Genomic DNA, 13,091 nt, shown 5'->3' with positions numbered 1-13,091 from the left:
AAAATAAATAATATAATAATTCTTACATTTGATATAGCATTAGCACCTCAAAGCGCTTCCCCAATGATCAATTTAATTTTGCACAGAAACATTGATCATAAACAAAAAACAGATTGGAACTTGCATGTAGTAGATAAAAAAACACTCAAAACTAAATTTTCTTTCATGTAACCTATAAAGGTTTTAGGTCTCATGCCCAGTTTTAATTATTTTTTAGTCAGCCGGGTGTCTGACACATGCAGAGATGTATCACCATGGTTAAGAGTATCCAAACCAACCTGAGAATTTCAATAATCTCACCTACACATGGAAATCCCAAAAATAAATTGTTGGAATGGAATGTGCACTCTCTCTGACAGTTTTACCTATTTCTGGAAAATATTTGGCACAGATTGGCAAGTTCCAAGGCTTGGGGACCCAAAAGTGTGCGTTGGGCTACTGCTGGAGTCTAATGAGGTAAAACAGCATAATGTGCCATTGATATCATTGTCTGACAAACTTTCCCGCTGCTTGTCCAGCTAGGACCACCCTACCCGTTAGGGTTTTGGCTTGCAGGGTTAACAGGAAGCTGAGTCGGATGACTCCCTGCCCCCAGAGACTGGTCTGCCCTTCCAGGTCCTACCAATGAGCTAGGCTGGCTGTGCTGTCCTCAGCAGTTCCCTGGAATACTGCAGACCTGCCTGGCTCAGGAACCAGACCGCCAAATCTGCCACAGAGGGCTGGCTCGATTCCGAAATTCTGTTGCCAAACATTTTACCTTGGAGCCAGTTCAGCTCCAAGGAGACCCCACTTATCTCCCCCCAAAGAGGATAGTCACTAGTTGATTGTCAACATCTGACAAGTACAGGTTTGAGCCCTTACTAGGTGGATGGTAGGTACCAGGATCTCACTGCAAGCTTCCCGGTGAACAACATAGTTCAGCATAAAATGCATGAGAGCAATACCACCGTCTTCTTTTCCGCAACTCAGGCACACATCCCTTCCCATTGAGCGATGGTTTGATTAGTTGGAGATGAGGAGTTTAAGCGGCAGCTGGATGTACAAATGTTTTTTCATGAAATTGGACTCCAAGTAGTATCTTCCAGCAGCTGTCGCCCGAAACCTTTGAGTTTCCTCATCAGCTATCTGGCAAACATCTGCGATCAGCGTGGTAGGATGACCTTTACAGGATAACTGGTGACGTGCCAGCTACCTTGATGTTCTTGAGGTCCAAGTTCAATGCCGCATACCAGTTTACCAGTTTACTCAGCAACAGCTGCTTAATCCAGGTCCTCATGCGAGGGGTCTTAGCAAACTGAATTGAAAGAAGTCATCATTAGCATTATTATAGTCTTCCCCACTAGGTGGTGTTTATCTGTATGAATGAGGCCTCTGTGTTACAGCCGGCCTTTTGGCTTTCTGCTGCAAGACATTGGCAACTGGCCCTTATTTCACACTGACTGTGCAGCAATGATTGATCTGATGGAGATTATGAACACACTGACCAGAGATTTCTCATTCTGTTTAGCAAATCAGGTCAGAATCGATCTGGCAGGTTTGGGTTTGTCTCTTGTTTTAGGATTGGGCACTGCGTACATCTGCTATTACTTGAGCTCAGTCACAAAGGTAGGAAAGAGATTTATTAGCTTTGATGTTTTTTGTGCGATATCTGTTCAGCATCTGCAGGTGTGTACTGTACCTGACCATATAAATCTAATGACACTATTTAAAGAGTCTCATTGTTTAGTAATAAAATGGAGATCTTTGGTGATTGATAAATCAGAGTTGAGATTTTGTATTATTTCTAACAAGAAATAGCTAAGCAGTAGCAAGGAATAATATTAATACTCTACTGCATATTGATCTGTTTAACTATGAAAAGTCAATGCTTCAATAAACCAGACAGAATGATACATTAAATGACCAATGTAGCTATTTTGTTCATGTATATTTTAGTTAAATGTCCCAGCAAGGAGAGAAGATATGCAATTTTGGGTTTCATTTGGCAATTGAGAAATTGAAGATTTTGCTATCAGAAAAATTTATAGGAAGAAGGAAATGACGGCAAAATTGATCAGAGGTCTGGTTGGTGAAGTGAATTAGGATGTTGGCTTTTCATACCTGGGATATGGGTTAAATAAAATTTTGGCCTTACTGGTTGGTTGAAGTCTCTTCTTTTGCTGACTGCAGTGCTCCTACGTGAGCTGAATATGTGCAGACTCAGCTAAATTTCAAGTACGCAGAGGCCCACAGTAAAAAAAGTTACAAAATTTAACAGTATTTGCACTTGTACTCAGTGCCATTATTTATCTACTGTATTACGATCAGTACTGTTTCTATTTCCTCCAGGTGATGATCAGTGCTGTTTCTATCTGTTTATGAACAGTGCTGTTTCTTACCACGGTGTTATGGTCAGTACTGTTTCTATTCTTTACGCTGTATAATCCATCAGTGCTGTTTCTTTCTGTGTTATGGTCAGTCATGCTTGTATTCTTTACATTGAACTACAGTCAGTGCTGTTTCTGTCCCCTGCAAAGTCCACACCTCGGTCCACAACGATTACCACACCATCTTCTTCTTTACACACAGTAACATATTCCATTAAAATGTGTTCTTATGAATAGGAATATAGGAACAGAAATAGGCCATTCAGTCACTCGAGCCTGTGGGACCATTCTATTGGATCATGACTGATTACCCGCCTTTGCCCCATATCACTAGGTACCTTTACCTAATAAAAATCTGTCCACCTCAATCTTGAAAATTTTAATGGGATCCAGGATCCACAGCCTTTTGGGGAGAGAGTTCCAGATTTCCACTATCCTTTGGGTGAAAAATGCTTCCTGATTTCACTGCTAAATGGTCGAGCTCTAATTTTAAGATTATGCCCCCTTATTCTGGAAATAGTTTCTCTGTATCTACCCTATCAAATCGCTTTATTATTTTAAACACTTCTATCAGATAACCCCTTAACCTTCTAAACTCAAGGGAATAGAGACCAAGTTTTTGCAATCTGTCCTCATGATTTAACCCCTTTTAAAGAGGTATACTTCTAAACCCAGTAATCTGAATTTGTCTAAATTACTGTATTCTAAACTGACGCTATAATTTCAGTAACAAAAACAGAGAGAGCTGGGAAATCTCAGCAGGTCAGGCAGCATCTATGGAGAAAGGAGAGTGAGTCAACGTTTTGGGTCCACGACCCTTTGTCAGAACTGGGGCATGTTGGGAGGGAGAGGTTTTTAAGGACAAGTTGAAGGGGGGAGGCAGGACAAGGACGACAACGAATACAAAAAAAAGACAAAGGAGAGAATGTGTTAGTTGAAAGGGAAACAGATAGTAAGGAGGGGGAGCAGGGTAATAGGGGGGAACGAAAGTCACGTCGAAGAGAAGAGCAGAACTGTTTTCTTTTATGTCTTCTTTGTCGTCCGTTTTTGATAATGCAGCCAATAGATTTTAGGATGTGTCATTCAGCCTAGAAACAAATCAAGCCACGTCAATTCAAGCATAGTTAGAAAGAGGTAGAAAAGTTCAAGTTAGTACTGTTCCTACTCCAGTAGATGGCATTTAAAGGCCTGAGTATAGCCCTAAGGCTATAAATAGAGGCTGGTGAGAATTGTGCTAGTATTTGAGGGTTGGACTGAAGGACACAAGCATCTCATGTTACAGCCTCCCTTCCGGCTTTCTGCTGCAAGACACTGACAGTCCTTATTTCACACTAGCTGTGCAGCTATGATTGATTTGATGGGGAATGTGAACACACTAACCAGAGATCTCTCACTCTATTTAGAAAATCAGGTCAGAATCAACCTGTCAGGTTCAGGGGTGGGTTTGTCTCTTGTTTTAGGATTCGGTGCTGCATACATCTGCTATTACCTGAGCTCGGTCGCTAAGGTAAGGAAGAGGTTTATCTGCATTGATCTGATGCTTTTTATGTAAGTGTTGTCAGGTTTCATGTTCTTAAAGGGAATAGACGTTACTGTAATTCACTGCATGGTTGTTTGTCATTTTATATATTTTATGTGTATGTATGTAATATGTATTATATATATATATAATCTGTTCTTGGCTTTTTGCCTGGGGGAGGTTTGCCAGATACATCATTTCTTTTAGGTAAAGTGATTATATATACATTTGAAACACTTTGAGACGTTCATCTTACGTGAAGGGCACTCTATAAATGCACATTGTTGTTGTTGGTTTTGACTTGAAACTCCAATCCAAAGTTTCCACATGCTATCGGTGAATGCCTCAGAGCTATCACGTTAAAATGTTCAGGTATTTCAGTATTGTTAGATGTATTTGTGCATCTCACATGTGCTGCAAGGTCAGTATCAGCTTTTCATGCTCCACATCTCCCTGTGTTTTCATTCTGTTTCTCTTCCTCCATTCGATTTTTATTATTGTAATTCAGATTTTTCAGTCATTGAAATCTTGTATAGAAGGAAAGGGGCATGAAATGTCACAGTTTCAAGGAGTTTTCAGGGTGGCATGACTCCAGGAATATCCTGCTCCAAACAGTTTATTACCAGTCAGCAGAAACTTTGGACTGCATTGATGCTTTATCCACTGCAGCAGAAGCTATAATGATATAAGTTTTAGGCAGATCTCCTACTTTTCTTAAATTAAATGAAACTTTACAAGTTACAAAAGTTTCATCGACAGGCAGGACTTGTGAAGAGTTGGCAAAATTCCGTAGCAAATTACGTCATTCGGCACCTGTTTGCAAAATTGGTTAAGTAACAAGGAAGAAGTGTTATCAGGGTGGTGTGTTTAAGGTATATGAGTAAGCAACATGTTTGGCATGTTTTGGGGCATACGATGCATTGCAAAATGTATAAAATTTTAATTGGGTATAAAGGGCATCAAGCACTGTTTGTACACTGTAAAGCAAGTTGAAGGAGTGCAAAGGACATCAGAAACCAGGTTTATTTGGGAAATGGATAATGTGATCTGAGCCCAATCTTTTCTATCACTGTATTGTCTGCACTCAAAACAATTGGGGTTACTCTTGCTCTCTGAGTTTTATTTTGTTATCTGATAGGGTGAGAACCCAAATTTTCCTGGCTAGGGATTTTAAATCAAGATTGTCACAACATTAAGCCTGGATGTTCTTAAATCCCCAATTTATAAACATGTTTGTGTTTATTCTGAAGGCGATTTCTGAGTGGATCATTATCAATATACAGTCAATTTACTTTACAGTGTATTCTGTGAAGCGCTTTGAGACAGCTGAATGACGTGATAAGGCGTTAAATCAAATGCAAGAATTATTATTATCATCCCATGTCAACAAAGCTATTAGCGTGATGTGGATGTATTTGATTTAAATATCAACGTATTCAAGTATTCAGGATGATCTACTATTTTCTGTTGTATATCTTTGATTTTGGCACTTTAACATGAGTGATTCCTTTGACTTCATTGTTACTCAGAACACTAATCTTCTGTGAGGTCACTGTGCTTACTGGGCACAATCTGATCCCCCATTTCAATAGTTGCTCCTCGAAAATAAAATGAACAATAACTAAAATCAATTATGGGGAAAAAAGATCACTGGGCCGGTGAATTATCCCCAAGCAACAATTTTAACGAACAATATTACTTTTGTTTAATTATGCCTTGTCCAAATGAACATTCTGCAACTTCTCCCATAATCCAGTTCGAACACATTACTGAAATCCCAGGACAGTACATCTTGTATTAGAAATTAGGCTACTTGTAAATCTGAGACTTTGTATTCAGCTTGGAAATAAATACAAGTGGATTTGAGCATGTTAATGCACTAACATTATAAAACCCATGTTAATGTACTAATACCTGTTAATGGAACTAACAATAGGGGCTTTCTCACTCGGCTCTTGTCAAACTGCACCTGATATTTCTGGAATTAGATGAGCAGGGTGTTTCCCTCCAAGGAGGGAGTGTACATTCCATTCCAAACACAGCAAAATTTCCACGTGTGGGTGTCGGGCATATATGAAGTGCAGTCTTAAACACAGTGATGGTTTCCACATATGCCCAGTTGACAAAAAAAAGCACTAGCATGCACTAACATGTGTTAAGACATTTGCTTAGTCAGCATGTACAAATACACTAATAATGACTCATGTCTGAATTCTGCCTGATTATCTGATAGGTGGTGGTCACAGGTTAAGTGCTTTTACAAAGAGAGAGAGGGAAGTCATCCCATCGTTCCATACTTCCCAGATCCCATTTTAGTTATGTTAGCTGAGCTCCAGTTTTGGATTACTTGGCTACATTTTCAGTCATCTATGACATGAGGGAAGAGAACATAGAAAGGTGGATATAAACTATCAAAATCATGAGAAGAAACCTGGTGACTCAGAATTTGTACAGTCTGTTACCTTATTATTTCTTTACCAGAGGTTATTTATCAATTATGACTGGTTACCAGACAGTGTAGTGGTTAAGGCTGGACTCATTTAAGAAACAGCTTGATGCTGTAATAATAATAATAATCCTTGCATTTGATATAGTACCTTATTACGCCTTTGAGACGTCTCAAAGCGCTTCACAGGATATAGTTTAAGGTGCAGTGACAGTATATTTTGTGGGCGAAACATGGCAGCCAGTTGCGCACAGCAGTGTGTAATGGGAGGATAGTAGCCAGGTTATTCTGAGGATTAAGACCAAATAAACCAAAGTTATCTGAATCTCTTTTGTGACCTTATGAAGTGTTATGGCTCTTATCCACTGAGATCAATGGGATGCAGATCTCCTCTCTTAGCCAACTCTTATGTTTTTCATGATGATATTAGTCTGGGCAGCGCGATTCTAGTGACCTGAGTCTAGGGCACAAATAATACAAAAACTTTTGATGTCACTCAGACTGACCAGAAAGGTGGCTGGTGTAATAAATCGAAACGTCAGACTTGGGCACACTGGAGAGTGAAGGGGATACAGAGTTGAGGTTGGAAAGGAACTAGCACATCAAAAATGAAATTGCTGCTCTTGTCAATGTTTTAAACACACTGAAGTTAAAATATAACATTACAGGAGTTACTGTAGATTTTCTGATTCAAATTATTTAAATTGAATAATTAATTGGTATACCCATTAGTCAAGAATAGGAATAACTGTACAAAACAGTTTAATACATGCGTTCTTATTGGAAATATTTGAACACTCTCATGGTAAAAGTTTGAGCTGTTGGTTCAGTAATGTGGTAGCACAGTGATTTCTTTGATAAGATTTATTTAGGCAAAATTGGATAATAAGGATAATAAGGACCACGTGAGACTGTTCAACAGTTAAGACCATAAGAATGTTTGGAATGAGAAAAGGTTCTTTGGCATAGCAAAGCCACTCCTTCAGCAGAAAACCCACAACCTACCAGGACCTCACCTCACCACAGCCCCTGCAAAAGGTATAGATACTCCCTGACCCCCAAAGTTAACAAAGAAAGAAATATTTAACTATTTCCATCTCTCAGCTATCCTTCTCAATATAAACATTTACATGCCTCGCTACCTCCTCCATCCTTCCCACCCCACATCACCAGAACCAAAATAAGTGTTTCTGTAGAGAATTTATTCATCTCAGTCTGCATGTGTCCCAATATCCAATGCTAATGTTCTTGAGGAGATATTTATTCTCATTCCTTTTTAATAGGAGCTATTCAATGAAACATCAGCTGCAATTGTTGAGTGCCTTTTCTACGCATCCATTACTCTGTCAGGAAATATATTCTTTAATATCCAGTCCCTCTGTACCCTTTCTTTTTTGATATTAAGACAATGTTCCCCAATTCTGTTCATGGTCTTAAATCTTTACGTGTCAGTTTAGCACTCTCCACTCTCACCTATGAAGCTTGTGGGTTCAAACCTCCCGTTGTGACTTTAACATCATAGACTAGGCTGACACTCCAGTGCTGGGGTTGTGCTGTTTTATTGGAGGTGCCATACTTCAGATGAGATTTCAAACTGAGATCTGGTCTGCTTGTTGAAGTTGATGTTTCGATGATACGATTGAAAAAGAGAAGGGTGTTTCTCCTTGTGTCATGGCCAAAATCACCCAGATAAAATTTGTCATCACTTCATGGCTATTAGTGGGATATTTTTGTGGGCAAATTAGCTGCCAAGATCACCTACAAAGTGCACAGTTACTACACTCTACTTTGAAGTGATTTGATAAATTTTGATGACATGATAATGTACTACACCAAATACAAAGATTATTATTATTATATCAAGCAACTTCTGTACTTACACTTAAATGATCTATGCTATTGAGTATTTGAATTGTGTCCCCTTTAATCTTTCTAATGAAAATAAATTCAGCTCTGAGAGTTTCTCCTCATAGCTTAGAGCTCTCCATCCTGTAATCATCCATTTTGCTATTCTGTAAACTATCTTCAGTGTTTCAATGGGATTGAAAAGTGCTCCTCTAATAAGCAAATGCCCTAATAGGTTCCTGGCTGGAAAAAACACCTCATAACGTAAAATGCATTTTTTGCATGAAATCCCTCTAAGTCCTGCCAATGTATGTTTCCTCAACTCTTAAGATGATCGTCTATGACATACACAATCACTACACTTTGCAATATATTGTGTGAAGCACTTTGAGATGTCTCCCAAAATGAAACATACTATATCAAATGCAAGGATTATTATTAGTCCATCTTGCATCGTACCCCAAGTCTTGCAAGTCATATGACAGTGCCCCCTGTCCTGGGGCAATTTAATGGCCCCAGGACAGACAGATGGGACCTTGTTTAACTTTTCATCCAAAGGACAACACCTCTGATGGCAGCTGTGCCAAGGACTGCATTATGAAATGCTGCAGATTTAACCTCAGTATTCTAAATGCGCCTCAACAGTAAAAAAAATGTAATACATAGTCAAATGCACTAAGATGCAATTTCATTAATAATTAATCAGTATTTTGGCAGCAGCTACATGTTATCTTGAAAGCTTCAGTGAATGCTCAATAATCACATCCATACGCTTTCCTTTCTCTATCGCTGCTAATGGATAATGTTCATTGTGTATACATGTTTAATTTCAAGTTCTAGTTCCAGTTTCCATTACCTTAGGCTAAGGTACATTAAAATTTGTTTGAGACCATCTGCTCAATTGATCAAGATGTTCTTAAATGGTATTTAGCTGCCTTGTGTTATTCACCTACCCATTCAACCTGCTTTCATCAGCAAATTGTAATGTATTGCACAGGCAGGGCACTTCTTTACGTCCCTTATGAAAACCAGGAACCAGGAACAGGTTCCTGTGAAATTCTGCTCATCATTGTGATCCAGACAAAGCTCTTTGATATTTATCATTACCCAGTTTTTCATTCCACCAGCTAATTTTTTATTAATTCCACTAGTTGCAATCTTCTTTAAAAGTGTTGCATTTCTGTATCAAATACCTTCAGAACAGGCAAGTAAGTTAAACCCACTGTGTAGCTTTAGTCCATGAGGTAGTTACTTTCTCAAACAATTCCAAGGGATTTGTGAGGCATGATCTATTGTTTCCAAATCCATCTAAACTGCTTACACCATTGATGCTCTTTAGATGACTGCTAATAACATAAGCTCTCCCACATTGCCCTACTACCAATGTTAAGTTAATTGGTCTGTCATTTCAGCCTCATGCTGCACATTCTGAATAGCAAGATAATATTTGTTCTCTTCCAATCCTCAGATACAACATTGTTTGAGGAGCGCACGAAGGTCGTGGATTGAGTAACCAAATTATTATAATTTTTTGTCTTGAGGGATTATTATCAGCCGTGTGGAGTAACGAAAGGTTTCACCAAGCTGGGAATCGAACCCAGGTCTCTCGCTTGCCAGGCGAATGCTTTAACCACAATGGACTCCACAATGGACATTAAAGATCCCACGACACTATTTGAAAAGAGAAGGGAGTTTCTCCCAGTGTCCTGGCCAACAATCCCCCAAATGAAATTGGGGTTTCACTTCATGGCTGTTTGTGGGACATTTCTGTGCACTTTTGGCTGTCGGGTTTCGCCTACAAAATACACAGTCAATTCACTTTACAGTAGATCCTGTGAAGCCCTTTGAAACATCTCAATGATGTGATGATCAAATGCAAGAATTTGTTTCTTCTCATTCACATTCAGTTTGCCTCCTGTTTTTATGTTTTGTGTTCAGCTTCCCATCAAGTTATGTAGACCATCCTCCCTCTGAAAGTTCCTTCTACCTGAAACGTGACTCTATTAATGACATAACAATCCCTGACCTCTGACTCTAGGAGGTCATGAATCAAGTGAATAAATATAAGGAAAAAAATTATTTTGCCAGCACCAGAGGTGGATTGAACACTGCCAGGGCATTGCACATTATCACTTCTTAATATTCTGCTACAAAATGCTGGCAATCCTTCATTTGCTTTAAAAACAAGTATAACTCTTGCAGTAACAATGATTAATGTGGTGCGTAATGTGAATACGCTGATCAGAGAACTATCAGCGCATTTAGAAAATCACATCAGTCCATTCGGTTTGAATCTCATTTTAACATGCACTGCTGCATACATTTTGTTTTACCTGAGCCTTATGTCAAGGGTAAGAAGATATATCAACTTTTATATAATGTAGCATCTGTTGTATTCTTTGTATCATATTTATGTTTTAGCAGTTATGTTCTCACAAATAGATGTTGAATACACAACCATTGTCTTACCCTATATCTATATATTATCATCTTAAATGCCTTGATAAAAATATAACTATGCATTTACTTATATTTTAATTTTATTGTGATCTGGTAAGAATATTATTATCATAAGATTTTTCACGATAGTTTTAAATAGCTATACATCCATTGTTTAGTAATTGCTAAATTCAAGGCCTGCTTTTGGATATTTTGTTGGTCAGCTGTGTGTCTGATAGGTGCTTAAGGCTTAAGGGTATCCAAACTTCGCTGCTGAGATTTCCACATATGCATGGAAATTTCCATTTGTTTGGAATGGAGCAGATACTCTCTCCCCAGAGGGATGCAACCTGCTCAAGTAATTCAGGAAAATATTAGTTTAACTGTATTAATTCTAACAACGGTACACAATTACAATCTCAGAAATTTTCAGTGAGGCCATTGTACCTGTAGCCATTCTTTATAAGAGCTAGCTGTTTACGCAAGGTATTACATGTAGGATCCAAGATCAGGAAACACAAGTACTCCATGGATGGTTAGAACTTTCCAAGGGAGAAGCTGAAAGATATCTAGGGATGTTAGTTGATTTGTCTTGCGTTATGCAGGATGTTGAGCTATATTGCTAAATCAGTTGAGTTTAGGTCCCCAGATGTCATACTCGGGCTGTTTCATGCCTGGTCAGACTGCCATTTGAATCCTGCATACAGTTCTGGTCACCACAACATAATGGGGTTCCCAAGCCCTAGAGGTGATCCAGAGGAGAGCAACAAGGATGATCCCAATGTTAGAGGAATGAGCTATGTGCACCGACTAGACAAGCTAGGGCTCTTCAATCTTAACAACTCAGAGGGGACCTCATAAAGGTATACCAAATTTGAAATGGGATTGAAAAAGTAAACACAGATTAGTATTTGATGATGTATTAATAAAGGAGAACACAAGGACATAGGTTTAGAGTTGTAAAGGCAATTTCAAGGCAGATACCAGGACGGTTTTCTTTATGCAGAGAGTAATCAACAATTGGAACAGACTGCCAGGAAAGATAGTAGTAGCCAGAACACTAGACATTTAAAAAGCAGCATGATAGAGTGATGAGCAGACAGTAAAGTGGGTGTACTGGAAGGATTAGATCAGATGGACCTTCTTCATCCAGACCAATCTTGTGATCTTGTTTGTTCCCATTTCACCTCCTTTCCTTCATACCCCTTTATATTTTTCCTTTTGAAAGCTTAAGTATAGAGAACTAAAATGTTGAACTGACAGAAAGATACATTGACTGATGACTGATGTAACTATTGTGCTAATATATATTTTAATCACACAATTTAAGAGCAACCAAATGAAGTACAAACTCGGTGATCAAATTAGCCCAGGGGCCTTTTATTTCCTAGGTGACTTCTGACAAATTGAAACCATTGCTATCAGACTTCATTACATTACAATGTGACTGTATTGTCTGAAGACCGGTGATTAAGATGTCACAAAGGGATGCAGTCGAGATGTATCATAATGGCTTGTGCTCATATGACACGTGAGACAAACTGATTTGCCGTATGCATAGGATAATTCGTCCACAGAATTTTCCAAATTCTGGTCACTCTGAAAATGCTACATGAATAGAGTAAATCTAGACTCAGGTGGAATTTTTCTCTTTCTATGGCTAAACAACTGATCCCTTAGAAAGGTTTGTGCCAGGAGTTGCTGATATGAAGAGGAGCTTGCTAAGGGTAAGGCAGTGGATGTTGTATATCTGGAACACAGAGGGTGGTGGTACAGGGAATGTCATCAGGCTGGGAGGTTGTTACCAGTGGAATTCTCTTTTATTTAACATATTTATAAATGATCTGGAGCTAGGAGTCACAAGCACAGTGACTTAATTTGCAGATGGCGCAAAGCTAATGAAGGTGGTAGACTGCATAGATGAACAGGATAGGTTACAGGAGGACTTGAACATACTTGGGAATTGGGCAGATCGATGGCAGATGAAATTCAATGTAGAGAAATGCAAAATGTTTCAAATTGGGAGAAAACATCCAGGAAGGGGACTATCATTTAAATGGAAAGAAAATAATCTGTCCTGAAATGAAAAGGACCTGGGGTTCTGAGTGACAATAAATTGAAGCTCTTCAACAGTGCTCGGGAGCAGTGAGTAAGGCAAACCAGATGCTGGGTTATATTAAAAAAGCAATATTAAGCCAAAATAGTGAGGTCATCCTACCACTTTATAAATCATTGATGCGACCGAACTTGGAAAACTGGGTGCAGTTCTGCTCACCACAATACAAAAAGGATATTGCCGTGATTGAGAGGATACAGAGGAGGGCAACCAAAATGATTGAGAGGATGGATGGACTGGATTATGTGGAGCAGTTAGGTAAACTGGGCATGTTAACTCTGGAGAAGAGAAGGTTGAGGGGCGATGAGATTATAGTCTTTAAGATTCTAAAGGGACTGGATAATATAGACCATGATATGC

At 38.9% G+C, this 13,091-nt stretch overlaps 1 protein-coding gene across 1 annotated transcript in view; it reads left to right on the top strand.

Moving 5' to 3' along the window:
• Positions 1-3,588: 3,588 nt before the first annotated feature.
• abhd3 (abhydrolase domain containing 3, phospholipase) overlaps positions 3,589-13,091 on the top strand; it is a 36,708-nt gene continuing 27,205 nt past the window's right edge. The window contains exon 1 of the mRNA XM_007900927.2: positions 3,589-3,873. Coding sequence (XP_007899118.1) covers positions 3,712-3,873 — 162 coding nt within the window. The 5' untranslated portion in view covers positions 3,589-3,711. The remainder of the gene's footprint in view (positions 3,874-13,091) is intronic.

Source organism: Callorhinchus milii, unplaced genomic scaffold, assembly GCF_018977255.1.
Source record: "Callorhinchus milii isolate IMCB2004 unplaced genomic scaffold, IMCB_Cmil_1.0 Scaffold2, whole genome shotgun sequence".
In the NCBI taxonomy this organism is placed as follows: domain Eukaryota; kingdom Metazoa; phylum Chordata; class Chondrichthyes; order Chimaeriformes; family Callorhinchidae; genus Callorhinchus; species Callorhinchus milii.
The sequence above is the reverse complement of the archived record's forward strand: the minus strand, read 5'-3'. Positions and strand labels throughout refer to the sequence as shown.